Genomic DNA, 23,424 nt, shown 5'->3' on the forward strand with positions numbered 1-23,424 from the left:
CCCCAAAATTACATCCTTTTCCCTTTCATATTCCAATAATATAAAACAAGTTTGATAACAATCCCTTCACTCAATTTTGAGTTATCGCAAATTTCCTTTTCTGACCTCTGTGACCTTTGACCTCATTACCCCAAAATTGAATCAGCTCTTCCTTTTCTTAGTGCAAACATGCACTGCTACTTTGATAGTAATAATTTATTCATTCTTCAGTTATTGTGGAATTCCTTTTCTGAACTCTGTGATCTTTGACCTCATTAACTCACAATGTAATTGCCGCTTCCTTTTTTTAATATTACAAACATCTCTTGAAAATTTGATAATATTCTCTAGATTCATTCTGTAGTTATTGCTCGTTTCCTGACCTCTGTGACCTTTGACCTCATAACCCCAAAATCATAAACTTTTTCTGTTTCATATTACAAACATTTAAAGCAATTTTGGTAATAATCCCTTAATTTGTTTTTGAGTTAGTGCAAAATTCCTATTCTGACCTTTGACCTCATCCCAAAATTAAATCACCTTTTCTGTTTAATATTACAAACATATCAAGCAAGTTTAAAAAATGGCTTTATTTCGTGGCAGGCAATGAGTTAATTTTAGGTTACTTACTATTTAATTTTAGAGTACTTACGGGTCATTTCCTGTAAATTTTGGGGCATTCCGAGGTCACTTCCTGTAGATTTTGGATAATTTTCAGTTGATTTTAGAGCATTTCCAGGTCACCTAACGTTCTTTACACAGTTACTCTTGATTTTGGGTCACTTTCTGATTATTTTTGGGCATTTCCCGGTCACTTTCTGTAATTATAGGTCACTCGCTGTTAATTTTGAGGTACTTACAGATCACTTCATGTTGACTTTGGTCACTTCTGGTACATTTTGCTGCATTCCAGAGTCACTTCCTGTACATTTTGGATAATTTTCAGTTTGAGTGCATTTCTGTGTTACTTCCTTTTCATTATACATTTAATGTTGATTTTGGGGCATATGTGTGTCTGTTCCTGTTGATTTGGGGTCACTTACTGGTCACTTTCTGATGATTTTGGGGCATTCCTGAGGCATTTCCTGTTCTTTTGTTTTTTTTTTTAAATTATGACCACTAATTGTACCGAGTATTTTTTGAGTATCAATATTGAGTTGAGACTTAAGTATCGTGACAACAGTAGTAAACACGTACGCACACATGCATACAGTATTTATTGGCATGCGGGTTCCACAACGTCTTACAGACAGCGTACAGAATAGGACACCTGCAGGGCTTGTTGATGACGGAGTACACACAATACAGGCTCGGTGACTTTGCGTCGGCACGGACCGATTGCGACACCCCCGCTTTAATTCATTGATCATCAATACACCGTTTTTTATAGCAAAGTGCCACGGAAAATCTGTAAGCACTTACACTGGAATGTCTTTCGCAAGAGTTATTTCCTGTGCAGCTGCTCACAAAAGTCTGCCGTTTGAAAACAGAACATCATTTCCATCGGATCGTTTTGGGCATTATTCAATTTGTTTTGTTGACATCACGCCAGAGCTCGCAGAGGACCAGTAAAGAGATTTTACGAGATCGAGTAAAGGGATTACAGTGGAATCTTGGGAGGGGGTACATCCGACCTTTGTTGTTTTTGAAGAGCATCAAACGCTAAACTAGCAATTGTGCTTAGCAATATGAGGAAATAAATCACCAAAATATTAGTAAATGATGGATCATTATGAATTATTTGAGTCATCAATATTAATTATGTTAAAAAAATTACACTCTACTAAACTTAAATCAGTGATGCAGAACAATCACTAGATGTCTCGATAAAAGCAAAGAAAAAGGGTTTACTAAATCCCCATGCAACAGAAACATATTGTGTAGAAATGAATCAAACAATTAACTCATTGGCTGCCATTGACAGAGATAGACGTCCAATGTATTTTGACGAAGAGGCGGTGTTGTTTTTGGTAGCCCTTTTAATTTTTGTCTTAGTCTGTTTAACAAAAATACTTATTAGTCTTAGTCATATTTTAGTCATTTCAAGATGTGTTCGTCTTTGTCTGGTTTTAGTCGACGAAATCCCATCAAATTTCGGCTCGTTTTAGTTGACAGTAGGGCTGCAGCTATCGAGTTTTTAGTAGTTGATTAATCAATGAACTAGCTAGTTCGAATATCGAGTAATTGGATAAGGAACATAAACAATTTAGATACCTGAGCTGAGCCTCAAACGGTATAAAAAAATAAATATATGAGAATCTAAGTACAACAAAAGAACATTTGGCTAACTTACATACCAAAAGTCTGCAATCTTAAATGCTATAAAATGCAAACTTTTTTAAAATTCATTTATATTTTTACAATGCTCTAAACAAATGGTTCAAACACATATTCCCACAAAAAACGGCTAAATATTCCTACGTAAAAACTAAATTAGGAATGCATTAAAAAACATTAGCTTAAACAAAAACCAACCTTATGTTGACAGCTGGATTTAGCGATGTGAAATGAGTTGTATCATATTCACTGTTGCTACTTGAGGGCAGTGCAGCCACCCAAATCAATAAAACTAAATGCAACCTCTTTCAAAACAAACCATTACAACGCCACTTTAATTAAATGAATACTCGAAGCAGCAAAATTTAATTCGAATCTTTTTTTCTAATCAAATTACCCATCAATAGTTCATCTCAATACTTTGTTATGTACCCTTTGTTGGCAATAACGGAGGCCAAACGTTTTCTGTAACTCTTCACAAGCTTTTCACACTCTGTTGCTGGTATTTTGGCCCATTCCTCCATGCAGATCTCCTCTAGAGCAGTGATGTTTTGGGGCTGTCATTGGGCAACACAGACTTTCAACTCCCTCCACAGATTTTCTATGGGTTGAGATCTAGAGACTGGCTAGGCCACTCCATGACCTTCAAATGCTTCTTACGAAGCCACTCCTTTGTTGCCCTGGCTGTGTGTTTGGGATCATTGTCATGCTGAAAGACCCAGCCACGTCTCATCTTCAATGCCCTTGCTGATGGAAGGAGATTTTCATTCAAAATCTCTCCATACATGGCCCCATTCATTCTTTCCTTTACACAGATCAGTCGTCCTGGTCCCTTTGCAGAAAAACATCCCCAAAGCATGATGTTTCCACCCCAATGCTTCACAGTGGGTATGGTGTTCTTTGGATGCAATTCAGTACTCTTTCTCCTCCAAACACGACAACCTGTGTTTCTACCAAAAAGTTCTATTTTGGTTTCATCTGACCATAACACATTCTCCCAGTTCTCTTCTGGAACATCCAAGTGCTCTCTAGCGAACCGTGGGCCTGGACATGTACTTTCTTCAGCAGGGGGACACGTCTGGCAATGCAGTATTTGAGTCCCTGGCGGCGCATTGTGTTACTGATAGTAGCCTTTGTTACTGTGGTCCCAGACTGTAGGTAATTCATTAGGTCCCCCCGTGTGGTTCTGGGATTTTTGCTCACTGTTCTTGTTATCATTTTGATGCCACGGGGTGAGATCTTGCATGGAGCCCCAGATCGAAGGAGATTATCAGTGGTCTTGTATGTCTTCCATTTTCGAATAATTGCTCCCAAGGTTGATTTCTTTACACCAAGCGTTTTACCTATTGCAGATTCAGTCTTCCCAGCCTGGTTCAGGTCTACAGTTTTGTCTCTGGTGTCCTTCGACGGCTCTTTGGTCTTGGCCATAGTGGAGTTTGGAGTGTGACTGACTGAGGTTGTGGAAAGGTGTCTTTTATACCGATAACGAGTTAAAACAGGTGCAATTAATGCAGGCAACGAGTGGAGCCTCATTAGACCTCGTTAAAAGAAGTTAGACCTCTTTGACAGCCAGAAATCTTGCTTGTTTGTAGGTGACCAAATACTTATTTTCCACTCTAATTTGGAAATAAATTCTTTAAAAATCAAACAATGTGATTTTCTGTTTTTTATTCCACATTCTGTCTCTCATGGTTGAGGTTGTTGACAATTACAGGCCTCTCTAATCTTTTCAAGTCGGAGAACTTGCACAATTGGTGGTTGACTAAATACTTATTTGCCCCACTGTATACATCGGTATCAGCTGCATCAATGACAACAGGGCCACTATAACCTGACTGCCGTAGACCATCATAAATAGTAGAGTATGGTGTCAGCTTCAGACTGCTCAAAGCCGTAGTCATTCATCGATTGTTGTTGTGTTGTGAAGTTTGTAGACTTCGGGCCAACAGAATAGACGATTTCCGCATTCACGTTCTGTGCCAGGTTAGAGAGGTGGCTGCATATTAGTTTTTGCAACCGTTCTTTGTTGCTGTTACTACACAGTAGCGTTTTGAATGCCTTGGCTGAAGGAAAGAGGTCATCGAATTTTATGTATGTGTTTGGTACATGTACCTTTCCTTGTATCTGCAGGTGTCGCTCTCATCTTAAGTTGTGTAAGCTGCATTGTATGGATCGTTCACACAAATAATACGGTGAATATCAGAGTGGCGGGCTAGGATGATGGATGACACCTTTTGGACATAGTCCAACCACTTATATGGGCTGCAGTCTTGGGTCTGTCGATCTTCAGATGATGGAGTTGCCATCCTCCAGATCATGCCCATGTCAACAACAGCAATGTAGTGTTGTCTGATGACAGTTGCTTGGAGGGAAAGCTTCTCGATGAGCTTGCTCTTCTGTGTTTTTTTGTATGTGCCATTGGGGTTGAATAAGGCCACCCATTCCTCAACAACACGGTGTTCCAGCAGCTCAGGAAGCTTGATAAGCTTACTGTCTTCGACCAGGTTGATAACTGCTTTAAGAGCACTTCTTTCCATTTCAGCAGCTCTTGCCTTGAATTCCTCACCAGGCTTCTCAATGCATGCGTGCTTGGAAAATGACAAACTTTTTGCTCAAATTTGTCCCTATTGGTATAATGTTTTCTTCCATGCTGTTGTTGTGCCATGCAGCATGTCTTAAATATCTGTTTTCTGTAATTCAACAGAGAGGTCTCGAAGTGTATGAGCTATCCTGCATGTACGATAAAAATGTCTGAATATTCTCTATTTGAGCATAACTAGCCATTAGCATTTTCCCATATAATTTTTTTTTTTTTATCCTGGTTTTGTTGACTTGGTAAGTTTCAAAAAAGATAACTGTACATTTCACGAAATGGTGAATTGCATAAAATTAGATTGTTATGACAACATACGCATTCAAAGGCTGCCTTGAAACATTCTCTAAAAATTGAAGAAAAACAAATATCCTGGAAGATACGATATAGCCCACAACAAGGGTCCACGGCCTGTAAATGTTGACAACCACTGCACTAGAAGGAAGGCATCTTTAATTTTAATGTCGAAACTAGTTTTAATGATTAAACCAATGTCGGATTTGGAATCCTCATGGTTGACTTGTATGAAAAAGTGTCTTCATGCATGATTCTAGGTCAATCAGATCAAAACTTATGTTTTTTGAGATGTGGCTGGGCGCCATTTTTAATTTGGCTCTCTAGAAAAAAACTAGTCTACTCTTTAACTATGTAAGGTAGTGATTTAATTATGCCACAAGGTGTCAATGGCAAGTTTTAAATTAATTAGCGATCAAGCCAAGGAGTGTGTTTTGTCCCTTGACTAACACCGTAGTTTCCTTTTTATTCCACAGTGGGGTGTAAGGCAAGGAGAAAGGCGAGTAAGCACTGCAGGCACCATTGTGCCTTATGTTCAATTGTATGTTGTGAAGGTAAGACACCTGATAATGGCTACCAGCATCATAGTTTGTATATTGTGACTAAATATTGCCAACCAGTGTATTTTTTGAGCTAAACAGGTTGCTAAAATGTTTAAATAGAGTTTGACAAAAATCTGAGTAAGTTTTATGTGTATTTAGCAAATCTATTTTGATTTTGAATGCCAGTTCTCCTTGCAGTGTTGTTTAACTGTGTGAGAATATGGCTCCATTAATAGAGATTGAAGCACTTTTCTTTTTGTGAACATTCTCTTCTAAGAGATATGAATATTATTTTTGTTGTATTTTCACTATATGATACATAGGTTCAAATGCATGTTGTGAAGGAGGAGTTGCCGAAGCATATGCCAATAAACGCCGCGGTCCGAGCTACGAATCTGAACGCCTGTGTCCACTTGCCTTTCTCTCTGCCTTACACCCAACTGTGGAATAAAAAGAAAACCCAGTCACGGGACAAAACACACTCATTGGCTTGATCTGTATTTAATTTAAAACTCGCCATTGACACCTAGTGGCGCATTTAAATGATTACCTTACATAGTTAAAGAGTGACACGGTGGAACTTCGGCAGCGTGGCCATGTGACGTCACCGGCCTGCGACGTCAACAACAATGGCGACCTACTAGTTAAAATAATTTTACAAATTTTATTAAAACGAAAACATTAAGAGAGGTTTTAATATCAAATTAATATAATTCGTACTAACTTCTGTCTTTTAAGAAATATATGTTTTTCTATCCGTTGTAACTCAATACAACACAAATTAACTCAATTGAATTTAATCTTAATCATTGTAACTCAACTCAACGCTATCTATCGTTTGAGAAAATGTATATATATATTTTTTTGACCCAAAACTCTCGTTCTTTGATCTCTAGTGGTCCGCGGACTTCAGTTTGGGAACCACTATTGGATGGGACATCTAAGGAGATTATATGTAATCAAAAGAAGAGATGACAGTGGAATGTAGGGAATAATAGGCCCATCCATCTGATTCTCTTAGGATCATATCAAAAGCCAAACTAGCCTAATCCGCTTCCTGTTGAGGATTATTTGAGGAAAAAAATCTGTGTGGACTCCAAAATTTTTGAGTTTGAGAACAGGTTGGCTTGTTGTACCCCAATTTGATCAACAGATGGCAATGACGATAACAACAGCCTGTGCTGGCCACTTTTGGGTTTTGCGCCCATCAATGGCACTGAAAAATGAGCATTCACATCCAGTTCCCCTAGTTTAAATGATTTGGGCTTAAATCTGGGGTTTCAAACTTTATTTATCAAGGGGCCACTCGGTATAGTCTGGGCTGCATCTAGGATTTCCCCCCAAAAAGGGACTAATGTTTCTTATTCGCTTTGGCTAACTTGTTGGCAAAAACAACAACAAAAGTTTTCATTAGCTTGATTGATGATAATCCATAATAAAAAAATAATATAAAACATAAAATGCCAATGGCACAATATTCCATGTATTTTTTAAAAATAGTTTCTATTACAATTTTTTTGCACCGTTTTGTATTTATTTTGTAATTATTATTTTTTTAAATTCTTTTCTTAACGTATCAATTTTAACCAAAATGGTTAAGCCAAAACACACACAAGCCCCATTTAAAAAAATTATAGTTATTATTTATTATTATTCTATTATATTATTATATTTAGTTAATTTACTATTTTCTATTAACTTGTAATTTTAAAAATTATTATTATTAATATATTGTTAACTTGTTTTCTTCCTGTCGATATCAAGTCATTTCGTGTTGATTTTGGTGCACTTTTATGTCACTTCCTGTTGATTTACAGGCATTTCTGTGTCTCACTCTGTCAGTATCAGGTCACTTCCTATTGTTTTTGGGGCATTTCTACATCACCTCCTGCATAGCCTTTGACGGTTCACTTCCTTTTGATTTTGGGGTATTTCATTGTCACTTCCTGCTGTATTGGGTCACTTCCCGTTGATTTTGGGGCATTTCCGTGTCTCTTTCTGTTTATCATGTCACTTCTTGTTGGCTTTGGGGCATTTCCGTGTCACTTTGTATTGATATTGAGTCATTTCCTGTTGATTTTGGGGCGTTAATAGATCACTTCCTGTTATCGTGTCACTTCTTGTTGACTTTTGGGCATTCCGATATCACTTCCTGGTAATTTGTTGAATTTAAAATGATTAAAAACAGAAATGTAGTCTAGTTCTGCCTACCAGTATCACTCAAAAGTTGTTGTTTTTTAAAAAAACCAAATAAATCATCGTACAGTGGTACCTTGACACATCTTTTTGTAATCTGATGTAAAATTTGACTCGCCATTTGTTTCTACATCCGATGACATGCTTGATATACGCCGATTTATGACAGCGCCGCAGTTTCTTTGTTTTCCCGCAAGACAGCTGTACGGTGGATTTTCTTAAGAGAGCAATCAACATGGGTTCCAAGAATGTTAGTGCAGGTGGTGAAAAAAAAGGAAAAAGGTGAGGCTTACCACTGAAATGAAGATGGAAATGATGATGAAAAATATGAGCGTGATGTGCGCATCCGTGGACTGGCTGACAAATACGTCCGTAGAATGTGTACAGTGGTATGAAAAAGTATCTGAACCTTTTAGAATTTCTCACATTTCTGCATAAAATCCCTGTCAAATGTGATCTGATCTTTGTTAAAATCACACAGATGAAAAAACAGTGTCTGCTTTAACTAAAACCACCCAAACATTTATAGGTTTTCATATTTCAGTGAAGATACTATGCAAACAATGACAGAAGGGGGGTAAAATAAGTAAGTGAACAATCACATTTTATATTTTGTGGCCCCCCCTTTGGCAGCAATAACTTCAACCAGACATTTCCTGTAGCTGCAGATCAGTCTGGCACATCGATCAGGACTAATCTTGGCCCATTCTTCTCTACAAAACTGCTGTAGTTCAGTCAGATTCCTGGGATGTCTGGCATGAATCGCTGTCTTTAGGTCATGCCACAGAATCTCAACGGGGTTAAAGTCTGGAATTTGACTTGGCCACTCCAGAATGTGTGTTTTGTTCTTCTGAAACCATTCTGAAGTTGATTTACTTCTGTGTTTTGGATCATTGTCTTGTTGCAGCATCCATCCTCTTTTTAGCTTTAACTGTCTGACAGACGGACATACTATCGTTAAAATATGAAAACCTATAAATGTTTGGGTGGTTTTAATTAAAGCAGGCACTTAAAGCAGACACTTTTCATCTGTGTGATTTTGATCTTTGATTGATTTGAAGATCAGATCACATTTGATGGTGATTTTATGCAGAAATGTGAGAAGTTCTAAAAGGTTAAGATACTTTTTCATACCACTGTACGATCTTGACAGCCCTCCTCCAACATCCGTTCGCCAGTCTTTATAAGTTAAGATGACAATTATTATGATTGTAACATCGGCCAAAAAATCGCCAGCTTTGTCAGGTTTTTAATCATTTATTTCAGAACTTGTGCAACATAACATGCCTATTGTCTGCCGCAGCTGAACATGAAAAGTGAAGGTAAAAAGTCCTCTCTCACTCTGTCACGCAGCCACGCGGTGCGTTCAGGTACACCACGCAAAACACATTCACCGCATTAGAACCCGATTCGTTACATTATTACAGGTATTATTACTATTACTATATTGTTGTTCCGATTTTTATACATAATTTGTTTTGCTCTGTGTTTTGTTATTTGCAACAGTACCAGCAGTATTTATTAAGGATTTAGTGTAAGTTTTTGATCTGTGGAATTAATGGAATTATAATGTATTCTTATGGGAAAATCCTGCTCGACATACGACCATTTCGACTTACAAACAAGGTCCTGGAACAAATTAACTTCGTATGTAGAGGTGTACACTGTACACTGCTTTTTTCCATGAGTGTCCTATAAAGAAAGAGTTAATTTCCTTTCAGCCTCTAGTGATGCGTGCTAAATGAACCCTGTCCAAGAATGATGTCACTCAGCATTAATCCTGCTGACTCAGTTTTTTTTTTTCTTTTCATTTTGGCATTAATTAACCAATTGGCGTTTGTGGCGGCGGGTGTTACGACTGTGTTGTCGTCCAAGCAAAGCCGGCGTAATCCTGTAAGGGCGGATGAGTAGACGGGACATGTGATGTCCCACTTGTTTGTTGTGCCTTGGAGGAGGGGCGAGGAAGAGGAGGAGAAAGAGGAAGAGGCTGAGCATTACCTAGCATATGGAGAGGCTTTGTTTGAAGCAGTGTTGTCAAACAGGTGGCCCAGGAGCCAGATTTGGCTCGCCGGATCATTTTGTGTGGCCAGCAAACGTAAATCACGTCAGTCGGCTTCATGATTTTCGCTGAAATCAAATTTAATTAAATTTTGAAAATGAGATGAATGATTTTTTTTTTTTTTTTTTTTTTTTTTTTTATTAAGAGGGACAATTTACTGATTTTATTTATTTATTTATTTTTAGCTTTTTTGAAATTTAAATCAAATACATATATTTTTTTATTGTGGAAAATAATATTTACTTCTGTTCTTGTGTCAATTAAAAATTAAAAAACATTTAAAAAATTAAGTTCCCCCCCCCCTTTTTTTTTTTTACTTAAAATAAGAGTTAAGAAACTATTGGCTAATAAGTTAATATAATGTAAAATATCCATAATACATAAATCGGAGAATACAGTTCTATATATTTATTTATTATTATTACTATTAATATTATATATATATTACATTATGTATTATATATTTGATATTATATTTATTATTAATATTATATATAATCTTTTATTATTATTCTTATTTATCGTTATTATAATTATTCTTTATTATGTGAAATACTTCAAAAAATAAAATAAAAAAACAAAGTAAATATTAAATGTCTGTTGTTTTTTTAAATCCCAAAAATGAAAAAGAAAGTTCACGAGTTTCTCGCTTTAAAAAAAACGATAAAGAAATATTTAGTGTTTCTTTTTTTTCCCATAAAAAGAAAATACATTTAAAAAAGAGAATATTTTCAAATTTTGAATATTTTTTTGTTTCTTGTTCATTGGCTTTCAAAATAAATGAATAAAAGATGTGATTCATTTGCTAATCAGTCAATTAATCGAGTTTAGCTGCTGTTGACGGCGCTAGCTGTCCAATCCATTTGAAGTGGGACGGTTGGCAGCTAATGAACGAGCATAGAATTGAGTGGCGACTGTGGCAGCCAATCTTCCTTCTGTGAAATGAGTCCATCACTATTAGATGTCCAATCCATTTGAAGTGGGAGATCTGTTCATTCGCTGCCAGACACCCATAGCTATCAATGGCAAACAATGAGTTAAGCAGTGTCTGATCATGATATGATAGCAATTACTTAACATTCCATAGTATGGAGTCATTGAGTATTTTTAAAATATATTTTTATTAAAAAAACGTGGTATCAGTACAATATCGGTACAGTATCGGCATCGGCCGGTATTACACAAAATCTCTATCGGGAGCCAAAAAATAGCATCAGTGCTAACAGTCATGTCCAATTTTTCAGCGTGCGGTTATTGAATGTCATACGGCGATCGTGATGAGTTCAAGTGTCGTCGTTTGTTTACACGTAGGCGTGACTAACCCAATTAGCAGACACTTCCTGTCCTTGCCTTCACCTCCCACTCAACGGATTAAATCGGCTCCACAACTACGGCCGGCTGCGCACTTTGCCCCGGTGCGAGCCCGACGCGCGTTCTGTACTTTAGTTAGTTAAAAAAAAATTTTTTTTTTTAATCGAACTCGGGGGGCGGCGGGCGGTGGCGGTCATGAGCGCCACCAGCAGCACCCGCCTGACCCCCAGTCCAAGTCCTAACCTGCTGCAGGTGACGGAGCCCAGGCGCTATGGCTCCACGCTGTCATTGGAGGAGAGGTGTGAGCAGTCATTCTTCCTCTTTTACTACTACAGGATGGAGGACGAGGCCGTGCTGGACCGTGGGGCCTCCCTCGTCAAGCACCTCTGTGACCAGGAGGAGGTGGAAGGTACGTTAGACGCTCTTTAAAATGCCAGCTGTCATGTGCGTTTTGCTAATCTTGCCAAGACAAGAGCAAAACACACGCCCTACTAGGGCTGCCACGAACTGATTTTTCATAGTTCATTAACCTTAGTAGCGGTTTCATTGACAGCACTAAACGTCCAATCTATTTAGATTTCATTCGCCCCTCCCAGTCATTATGGAATAGATGTCTAGCCCCGTCAATAGCGCTGAAAGATCTGCTAGTCTCTGTTTTGAATTGATGTGGATGTCTATTGCTGTCAATGGCAGGCAGTGAGTTCATTTTGGGTCACTTCCGTGTTAATTTTAAGGTATTTCCAGGTCACTTCCTGTACATTTAGGCTCATTTCATGTTGATTTTAGGGTATTTCCAGGTCACTTTCACTTAATAGATCACTTCTTGTTGATTTTGCAGCATTCCAGGGTCACTTCCAGTAAATTTGGTGTCATTTCTTGTTCATTTCAGGACTTTTCCAGGTCATTTCATGTATCTTTAGGTCAGTTCCTGTGGTAACTTCCTTTTTAGTGGTCGCTTTCTGTAGATTTTTAGCCTTCTCGAGTCATTTTAGACTTTTAGGGCATATCAGAGTCACTTTCTGTTAATAGCTCACTTCTTGTTGATTATGCGGCATTTTGGGCTGCTTCCTGTTGATTTCAGGTCAGTTTCTGCTAGTTTTGGGGACTTACGGGTCACTTCCTGTAGATTTGGGGGCGTTTTTGAGTCAATTCCCGTTTATTCTGAGTCACTATCTGTTGGCTGTGGAACAGTTATGAGTCCCTCTTTGTTGGTTTTAGGGCATTCTAGAGTCACTTTCTGCTAATAAGTCACTTGTTGATTCTTCGGTATTTCCGGGTAACTTCCTGTTAATTTCAGGTCAGTTTCTGTTGGTTTTTGGGGATTTGGGGTTCACTTCTTGTAGATTTTGGGGCCTTTTTGGGTCACTTTCTGTTGGCTTTGGAACAGTTATGGGTCACTTTCTGTTGATTTTGGGGCATTCCAGGGTCACTTCAAGTACAATTTGAGTAATTTGCTGTTGGTTTTATGGTTTTTCCAGGTCATTTCCTGTTAATTTGGAGCATTTCCAGGTCACAACCTGTTGACCTCGAGCCACTTACCGTTGGCTAGTTTATTATAGGGCATTCAGGTCACTCTTCGTTGGTTTTGGGACAGCTATGGGTCACTTTCTGTTGATTTTGGTGAATTCTATCTTCACTTCCTGTACATTCTGTGTCATTTCCTTTAGTGTTTTGGGCATTACCGGGTCACTTCCTGGTAATAGGTCACCTCTTGTTGATTTTGCTTCATTTCCGGGTCGTTACCTGTTGATTTCGGGACCTCTGTTGTTGGTTTTGGGGGACTTACGCATCACTTTCTGTACACTTTAGGTCATTTCCTTGCTTAAGTTCCTTCTCACTGGTCACTTCCTGTATATTTTAGGGCATTTCCTAGTCACCTCCTATTATTAGGTCACTTCTTGCTGATTTCATGGCATTTCCGGGTCGCTCCCTATTAATTTCGAGGCACTTTCTGTTGGTTATGGGTGACTTAGGGTTCACTTTCCATTCGGGTCACTTTCTGTTGGCTTTGGAACTGTTATGGGTGACTTTCTGTTGATTTTGGGGCATTCCAGGGTCACGCACGTACAATTTGGGTAATTACCTGTTGGTTTTACGGGTTTTCCAGATCATTTCTTGTTAATTTAGGGCATTTCTGGGTCACAACCTGATGATCTCGAGTCACTTATTGTTGTTTAGTTTATTATGGGGCATTCAGGTCACTTTTCGTTGGTTTTCGGGCAGCTATGGGTCACTTTCTGTTGATTTTTATCCAATTTTTCCTCACTTCTTGTACATTTTAGATTATTTCCTTTTGTGTTTTGGGCATTACCGGGTCACTTCCTGGTAATAGGTCACTTCTTGTTGATTTTGCTGCATTTCTGGGTCGCTACCTGTTCATTTCGGGTCACTTTGTGTTGGTTTTGGGTCACTTCCTGTTTTAAGTTCCTATATACCGGTCACTTCCTATTGATTTTAGCGGATTTTCGAGTCACCTCCTATTAATAGATCACTTCTTGCTGATTTTACTGCATTTCCCGGTCGTGACCTTAAGGGTCGCCTTTTGTGTGTTTTAGGGTACCTCCTGGTTTAAATTCCTTTTTACTGGTCACGTTCTGTAGATTCTGGAGTATTTTCGGGTCACTTCCTGTAGATTCCAGGTCACTTTCTGTTGGCTTTGGAACAGTTATAGGTCCCTTTCTGTTGATTTTGGGGTATTCAGGGTCACTTTTAGTGGTTTTTGGGTAATTTCCTTTTAGTTTTAGGGCTTTTCCAGGTCACTTCTGTTTAATTTTAGGGCATTTCTGGGTCACAACCTGTTTATTTCGGGTCACTTACTGTTGGTTTCGGTGTGCTTACTGGTCATTTTTTGTTTAGAACTGGGCATTTCGGATCACTTTTCATTGGTTTTCGGACAGTTATGGGTCACCTTCTGTTGATTTTGGTGCATTCTAGCGTCACTTCCTTTACATTTTAGGTAACTTCATGTTGATTTTAGGGCATTCCAAATCACTTGCTGCTAGAAGGTTACTTCTTGTGGATTTTGAAGCATTTCCGGATTTCTTCCTATTGATTTTGGGTTATTTTCTGAGGGCTTTGGAACATTTATGGGTTCATTTTGTTTGAGGCGTTTCTGGGTCATTTCATGTTAATAGTTCTTCTTTATTTTTGGGGACTTTCTGTTGGATTTGAGGGACTTATTGGTCAATTTCTGTAGGTTTTTTTGGTCCTTTTATTTCTAACTTCTTTTTTCACAGGTCACTTCCTGTAGATTTTGGGGGCCCTTTTTGGGTCACTTTCTGTTGGCTTTGGAACAGTTACAGGTCACTTGATTTTGGGGCATTCCAGGCTCACTTCCAGTGCATTTTGGGTAATTTCCTGTTGATTTTAGGGTTTTTCCAGGCAACTTCCTGTTAAGTTTGGGGCATTTCCAGTTTACAAACTTTATATTTCGGGTCACTTACTGTTGATTTTGGGGCACTTACAGGCAGTGTTGTCAATAAAGACATTAGAATATAACGGCATTACTAACGGCGTTATTTCTTTCAGTAGTGACTAATCTAATTAATTACTTTTCACATCTCGGCAACGCCGTTACCTTTACTGAGGCGGGAAAGGCGTGCGTTACTATGTTGGTTCAATGACACGAGAAAAGTCTGAGAGTGACGAACTCACCTAGCATCGCGTTTGCAACGGCCTCCAATAATAGGTGGCTCCAATAATACCTGACTGTAGCCGATAGCCCTCAAACTACGCCCACATTATGCTATGGTAGATATCACATATTATAGAACTAGATGCAACTGACAGACACGGCGGCATTAGCAACATGTATAAAGAACTAGATGCATTAGTAAACAGCCGCCATCTTAAAGCAGTAGACCTCTCAGGAAGGCTCTGTTGTAGAGAACCTTCCCTAGCGAACCGAAGGGACTCTTTTATCTAAAATGCTCCTAAATCGGCAAAATCTTGACTTAAATATATCTTTAAATGATGAAACAGTTTTGAAACTTACACATGTCGAAAGTAGACAGAAGGGAACTAATGCAATAACGGGAGCAATTTTAACAACTTTAACGGTTTATTCACGACATTAAATGACTTCCACACATAGCAAAGGTTACTATCTAGTTATCGCAATATCCGCAATACCCCTGTGTCTAGTTAAATTTAGGGTAAAGAATTGGGCTAGGGCCAATTGTCTCAAAAACCCTTTAAACTTCACATTGTGTGACCTTTTTTTTTTTTTTTTTTTTTTTTGCCTAATAACTAATTACTCTTACATTCAGGTAACTGAGTTACTAACACAATTACTTTTTGGGAGAAGTAATTTGTAACTGTAATTAATTACTTTTTTAAGGTAAGATTAACAGCACTGCTTACAGGTAACTTTTTGTTGATTGTGGGGCATTTGTGTCACTGTCTGTAACATTTTGGGTAATTTCCTGTTGATTTTAGGGCATTTCTGGGTCACTTCTTGTTCATTGGTCACCGACTGTTGCTCTTGTGTTATTTCAGGCCACAGCCTGTTGATTTCCACTTACTGTTGGATTTTAGGGCATTTCTGGGTCACTTCTTGTTCATTGGTCACCGACTGTTGCTCTTGGGTTATTTCAGGCCACAGCCTGTTGATTTCCACTTACTGTTGGTTAGGGTTACTTATAGCCAGAGGTGGGTAGAGTAGCCAAAAATTTTACTCAAATAAGAGTAGCGTCACTTCAAAACAATTCTCAAGTGAAAGTAAAAGTAGTCACCCTAAAAATGTACTCAAGTACAAGTAAAAAAGTATCCAGTGAAAAGAATACTCAAGTAATGAGTAACATTTTGAGTAATTGCTTAATATGATTTTTTTTCTTTTTTTAAACAATGGTATATTTTTTCTCTCAGCAAAAACTTATCTATATGAATTGTTGTCATAATGATACTGTACAATAACCCATTACATAACTACACTAAGCCAAAGGGGGAAAAAAACATTAAATTAAAGCGAGAGAGAGAAAAAAAACAGTAATGAAGCATTATTCGTCCAAAGAGCATGAGTGTCCCGCCCTCTAGTGGTATTTCCTTCATAGTTACTATTATGAAACTAAGAGGATCATATTTCCGGTTTTTCGTGGTCAATCGGTGCCAAATAAAAACTGGAACAGAGTTTTAAATTCCCGCTTTTGAGTCATGTTGAGGGCAGCGCTCTATGTCAAATACTTCATTTGTTACGGTGCTTTAAAGACTCGTGATTGAGGAGGCTTGCGTGATCATAGAACGGCAAGCTTGCGTCTGATTGGTGTAATGGAGTCATGTGATTATTGTTGCGAGGTCTCATTGATGAAATTAGTTCCGCTACTCTTAGCAATAGCATTGCTAGCAAAAATTAATGAATAAATAAATCTAATATGTAGAATAAAGAGGAAAAATGTAACAACTCTTGTGTAGCCCAAAGTAGCGGAGTAAGAATAGCGTTTTTTCATCACAAATCATCTCAAGTAAAAGTAAAAAGGATGACTTAGTAAAACCACTTTTAGAAGTTCATTTGTCTCAAAAAGTTACACAAGTAAATGGAACAGAGTACATCTAACACGTTACTACCCACCTCTGCTTACAGCTCACTTTCCCTTGAGTGTGGGGCATTCCAGGATCAAATCCCGTACATTTTGAGTTATTTCCTGTTAATTTCAAGGCATTTCTGTGTCACGTCCTGTAGATTTTGGGGCTTGTGTGCTTGTCAAAAACCTGCACTTTTGCAGCAACCATAATCATAACAAGCAAAATCGAAAGAGAGCCTTTCTCACATTCATTTTTTTGAACCAATTTGGGACTTTCTTTTGGTTTCAATGTAACTTCCAAGAAAGTGAAGGGTAGAAAAAGTGACATGCAAAAGTCATGCAGATGGTTCTTCTAACACGTTCCAGTTTTGTCAGCTGTCACCTCAGCCTGACCCTTTCTCAAACTTCCTGTGTATGTGTGAGGATGCTCTGCTGGAAAAATCATCTCCAACAACCTCAGTGAAATTTGAAAAAAAAAAAAAAAAAAAGTTCTGCATTTCTGACACAATGAACCTTGGTAGAGCAGCCTTGGAGGCCTAGTTTATCTCCATGAACTGAAATTTCCAGACAGTGGATATCAGAATCAAACAGGAAGGTGAAGATAGTGAAGCACTGACCTTTACTTAGAATTGGAATATTTACATTAAAATTGATAAAATGAGAGCATGTTTTGTAAATGTGAAGATAATTTCTTATTACTTCATTAGCTCAATGGGGATGAATAGGTTTTTGAATGTGAATGTTAGAATCAAACTGGAAAATGCAATCCCTCATGTGGGAATTCTCAATGGATGTCGATAAACTGTGAATTTCAGGTCTCTTCCATTTAACCCCTTCAGACCTGCATTTTTTCTGCTGGACAAAAAAATAATCTTCGCTGATTTTTACTCTACTGAAATACCAGAACAAAGTGCAATTTTTGGGTCGGGGATATTTCAAGCTTTTATAGGTTATTTTTAATGTTAATGTTAAAGTGACTGTGAAAGCATAAAAAATCTTAAATAGCATTATTATGTGAATTAGAATCATATTTTGAGACGATTTGACTATATACAACAATTTGGCAAAGCGCAGATGACGAAGAAGGAGTCTTTTAATCTGCTGTTTAGCACCGCCTGTCATCATAGTGCTCTAGCGTCCTCAGCTGGAGGATGACGTCGGCAGGGTCACGATTTCATCTGATTTAGAATTCAACCCATTGAGGGGGAATTAAGGAGAATGAGGAAAATGCGACGAAGAGAGCAGCAAAATGTAATTGTTTCATTCTCTCTACTCCAGTATTTTTACAGGATATTTTTCTAAGTATTTTTTCCCCAATTGCTAAATTAACGGTATGGTCATGACAAATAACAGTCTTGTGCTAAATGGAATATGAAACATTCAAAATGCATTTATTCAGTACGACATGGCAAAATTGCTCCATAACGGTCAAAACTGTCGACTTCTCAAAAGATATTTTAAGCCACCGGAGTTAGTCCGGCTTTTGTCATCTCCCTGCCCCGGCTTCGGAGAGCATAAACAAACCAGGAGGCGTGACAGCTAGCAGACATGCTAACCTGAACCAAGCGGCGTTTCAAAGTCCTAGTCTCGCCTTTAGAAGCGGATCATGTCACACAGCGGCGGGGTTGTCGATTGTCTTCACCGATCGACAACCCCCCGGGCGGCGAGGAAGTTACAGCTCGTCGTTCCCCTGCTGCGGGCACAAGCCGGGGAAGCAGCTGGAGAATGACCAGCAGACAAACCGGCCAATGTCGGAGACGCGTGTAGCTGCCCGAGCCCAACCCGAGGATAGTGGTCTATTACCGGGCACATGAAGAGGGCAGAGGGGGCTGGAAGTCCGGATGATATGGAGAAGCGCACGAGCATAAGTCGAGTATAGCGCTCTCCCGTCAGGCACATGAAGAGGGCCGAGGGGGGTGTGCGACAAGCCGCCGGTCGTCGGCCGAATGGCATTCCCGGTGGACAAGGAGCATTGTCAGCCACAAAATGCAAGCCACCTCCATATTAAAACGTGCGCCATGATCCCAGTATTTGACATAATACAAAACACAATGTTTACTCACTTCCTCTTAAGTCCAATGGTCCCACAGTTGTCGGACTTGTTTTGGCTAATCTCGGGGTGAACGGGAACTGTTTGAAACCCAAAAAGGCTCACACACCTCACCCTGGTGCAGCAACAAAAGCCTGCAGCACATTAGGCTGGCATGATGCGAAAAAATAAACGAATTAATTCGCAAAATAAGATGAATCCGTAGTCCACCTGAATGCTACAAAGCAATGCTGTATTGTGAGATGCTAACCTGGGTGACGTCACATTCGCATTCCTCCTCAATATAGGAAGTCACTCATTTTCATGGATTCCAAAATTTAATATATAAATTGATCGCTTCTACACACATCCAAGCGGTCCATTTTTCAGGAGCATAAAATACTGCGTGAAATATGACATACAGTAAACAGGGTTTTTGCTGTCATAGGCACTTTAATGTTAATGCTCATGTAATGTTAATGTGTTTTTGATGAGAAATGAGCACTTACCTTTGCCTTTTAGAAGTTGCGTTTTGTCTCAGCCATTCTCAAAGAGCCCAAAATAGCTATGAGGGCGTGCTACACCTCATGATTTGATTTTGATGGGTAAAGTTTCATCCAATACTCCCAGAAGTGGCAATAGCAACTAAATTCAGTGTATTTATTGATTTAGATTTAGATTAGATTAGAACGCATCGTGTCCTTCAGCAGCATGCTCAGGTTTGAAGGGGTTAATTTTGTTGTTGTTGTTGCAATTTTGGTTCACTTCCTGTTGATTTTGTGACAATTTCAGATCAATTCCTGTTGATTTTGGGTGATCTTGCCCTTTAGGGCATTTCAGGGTCAGTTCCTGTTAATTTTTGGTTTACTTCCTTTTGATTTCAGGGCATTTCCAAGTGGCCTATTGATTTTGGCTATATTTCTATTGATTTTAGCGCAATTCTGAGTCACGCTTCATTGATTTTGGGTTAGATTTTCCTGTTGATTTTGGGCCAATTCTGATTAACTTCCCATTTGTTTTCAGGTCACTTCCTGATGATTTTGGGGGCAGTTTCAAATTGATTCCTGTTGATTTTGGGGTAATTTAGGGTCAGTACCTATTGATTTAATGTAATTTTCTGTTGCTTTTGGGCTACTTCCTGTTGATTTCGGGGCATTTCTACGTCACTTCCAATAGCGTACCGCACGTAACACGTCATCTATTCTCATTAGTATTCATGACGTTAGCAAGTGTTGCTGGGGGGGTCAAACTTCTGTTTGTCCCTCATGCTAGATGCATGTAACTTTTTTTTAGGAACCAATGGGTTGTGACCAAAATCGTCAATTCGAACAGTGTCCATGTTAGCTCACTGACTGCCATTGACGACGCTACACATCCAATGGTGTACCGCAAGCAACACGCCACTTTTCCTCAATAATATTCATGACGTTAGCAATTGTTGCTAGGTGGATCAACCTCCCGTTTGTCTCTAAAAGTAAATCCATGGAAATAGTGTACGAACGAGATGTTTACTGAGCTAAACCTACCAATTCTGTCCGAAAAATGATGTCCCTGGTGCCAAATTCAATGGTAAAGATGTGAAAGAACATACAAATGTTCAGTTAAAGAGATGGCTTGAGTGTCGAGGGCTGAAAAAGCAAGAAAAAGAGCTGACCTGATCTTTTTCATATTACTGCCTTACGCCACTGACAATGACATTCTGACCGTTCTTGGGGGTAATTTATATTGCTATTTTTGTGTAGTGATCGCCAATGCTACTCGGTGACAGCCAACGAACACTTTTAATTTTTTTTATTAATAACAAATATTAATTCTATTAATCTAGTCACACTCCCCCTTACTAAGGTTGTTTCTTTACAACAGAAAAGGTAAAGCTGTTAAATCTAGAGCCTACCTGTCTGCATGAATAGGCTTACAACAAAAGATTAAGGCCAAACATGGCTAATTGATTTAAATATCCGCATAATAGAAAAATAGGCCTGAATGACTGTTGTGATATATATGAGTATTTTTTTTTTTTCCAAGTAATTAATTTTCAGACAGAAGCAGCATGGCAAAACGCCACGCTAAAAAATAAATAAAAATATCAAATTGCTTACCTCTTTGGTGCAGGCAATGGATCAGGACAAAATGTTTACTGCATATGAAGGCGAATGGCTTCACTTTGCTGGCGTTAAACTGGTCTTTTGGACATCCGAACAAGTTCACCCATTGTTCACATTTTTTTCTCTGAGTTTTTGGCTTCGGGGGAAACGTATGAAGAACACATCTTTCATATGTGGACGGTCGTAATGTCTAAAGTCGTTTCTACAATTTCCATAGCAGCAGTGTTTGCTTGGCATGTTCTTTTTTGAAAGATTACCTGCAGAAAACAAGCAGTACTAGCATGGGTTGTATGCCAGCGCGCTTCTTTGTTGACCCCCTTCCGGTTAACGATGGTGACGTCATGCAGCTTTGCGGTCTAAAATTAGCAATCCTGCGGTACGCTATTACACATTATCAATTTCAAATCTTTAACTGTTGATTTTGGGGCATTTCCAGGTCCTTTCCTGTTCAATTTTAGGCTACTTCCTGATCATTTTGGGGCAATTCTGATTCGCTTCCTATTTATTTTCAGGTCATTTCGTGTTGATTTCGGGCTAATAGCCTTTTACTGTTAATTTTTGGGCATTTCTTCCCATTTTTGGGGGGGGTAAAAATAATGACCATTAACAGCTTTTATTTTATTTTGTTTTATTTTTTAATATTTTGAAGTTGTGAATTGGTTGTAAAAATGTGGGAGGACATAGTTGACAACATTTTGCTTACAAAAAAGTAGCAAAAACTTAGTCATAGCATTCCCACATCAGCAAGCAAATCAATCAAAGAAAATCTAATGATGCACAGTGTCCAGTAAACAAGCACAGTATTTACAGTGATGCCACGATCATTAGCATGCTCTCCATGTTGGGGGGCTCCCTACCGATGGTCCCGGTTGCCGCGGGCGACGGGTGCCGGCCTTTATTCAGCTTTCCAAATGAGAGAAAGAAGAGGAAGCAGTCGTACAAAGCTCTTGTGGCCTGCTGCTAATCTTCCTTTCCGACTGCTCCAACGAGTTAACTCACTCTGTGCCATTGACAGCTATAAACGTCCCATCCATTTGAAGTGGGAGGGCTGGCTTCACTAGTCATAAACTCGTTTCAATTCACAGCAGAAGCATGAAAACCAAAGTGGCCTCTTGGCGGCCATGTTTGTTGGGGCAACATTTCCATCAAAGTCAATGCATGGACAAAAAAATTCAGTCATAACTACCTTATTTCTCATTTTAGCAATGTCAGAACATCTGCTATTCACTCATTGGCTGCTGTTGACCACTTCAAATGGATCGGACGTCTGCTACCGATAATCTCCTTTCAATTCCACATTTTGGAGACAATGGAATGGGAAAATCTCTGAAAGGTTTGACATTTCAGTGTGGGCTAACAAAAGCGGAGAGCGAAGGAGAAAAAGCCAGCATGGCCCGCACTCCGGCCACCGACCGGCTTTGGGTTCAACAAGGATGGCACCTCGCTCTTGTTTACGGGACAACATGGCAACGTCACATCAATGCGAGTCATACCTGCATACGCCCCCGTGCCTTTCAAGAACACCTATAAATGTATGACGCAAAAATAAACACTGCTGACTCAACATAAAGCCAAACTAACAGCGCTGCATTTTGCTTATTTAATGCCTGAATTTATATTTAACTAATTGATGGTAGTTTACATGTCATGCAAAAAATACCATATATGATATCCGTTTTTTTTTTTTTTGTAAATGGCGTTTGACCCACCAACACTTTTCATACAGCAAAAAGACTGGAATTCTCATGTGACACAGGCTCTTTTTCGTTTGACACCCCAAAAATGACCGTTCGCCCCAAAACGAAAATATAGTGAAATTTAAAATTGCTACTAATGCTACAGTTTTGTCCAAATAACATCATTTATGCATAAAAAAATTCAGGACCCTAAGGGGCTCAAAAGTTCTATTCCAGTTTTTGCTAAAAGTTTGCAAAACATATCCATTCATTTGCAGTGCCCAGAATTTCCCATTGATTTCCAATGGCCTATTCGCCATTCATTTCAATAGAACAAAAACTTCCATTCACTCCTATTGATTTTCAACCCGAGTGATCCAATATCAACAGGAAGTGACCCAAAATTCTACGACAAATCAATAGAAAGTGACCCGATATCCATGGGAAGCCCGTGATGCCTCAACATCAACAGGAAGTGAACCCGAAATGCCCCCAAATCAACAGGAGGTGACACTGAAATACCCCCATATCAACAGCAAGTGACCCAATATGAATGGGGAGTGAACCTGAAGTGCCCCAAAATCAACAGAAAGTGACCCGATATACCAAAGCAAAGCTACCTATAGACTTCATAATATATTGACGGGGCACGGGGCCGATTAATAGGGGGCCTATCTCCGTCAAAGCTGACCGTGTGGAAACACAGACAAAGAGCTTTTTACGTTGAAAATTCTTGTGAATAAATGCTTAAATCCCTAAATTCTTTATAGATAGAGGTAAAACAGTCTCGATTCTTGGTTAAACGCAAAAAAACCCCCCCAAAAAAACGGGCAGTTAGCATTTA

General features: G+C 38.9%; 1 protein-coding gene across 5 annotated transcripts in view; it reads left to right on the forward strand.

Moving 5' to 3' along the window:
- Nucleotides 1–23,424, forward strand: part of slc4a4a (solute carrier family 4 member 4a) — a 118,410-nt gene that overhangs the window by 2,174 nt on the left and 92,812 nt on the right. For 4 of the 5 annotated variants that reach the window (XM_057832339.1, XM_057832338.1, XM_057832341.1 and 1 more), the window contains exon 1: nucleotides 11,568–11,660. In XM_057832339.1, the coding sequence (XP_057688322.1) occupies nucleotides 11,588–11,660 (73 nt within the window). In that variant the 5' untranslated portion in view covers nucleotides 11,568–11,587. Of the gene's footprint in view, nucleotides 1–11,567; nucleotides 11,661–23,424 lie in introns of those variants that run through there. The other variant, XM_057832342.1, reaches the window with a different exon arrangement.

This window comes from Corythoichthys intestinalis, chromosome 3 (assembly GCF_030265065.1).
Source record: "Corythoichthys intestinalis isolate RoL2023-P3 chromosome 3, ASM3026506v1, whole genome shotgun sequence".
NCBI lineage: Eukaryota > Metazoa > Chordata > Actinopteri > Syngnathiformes > Syngnathidae > Corythoichthys > Corythoichthys intestinalis.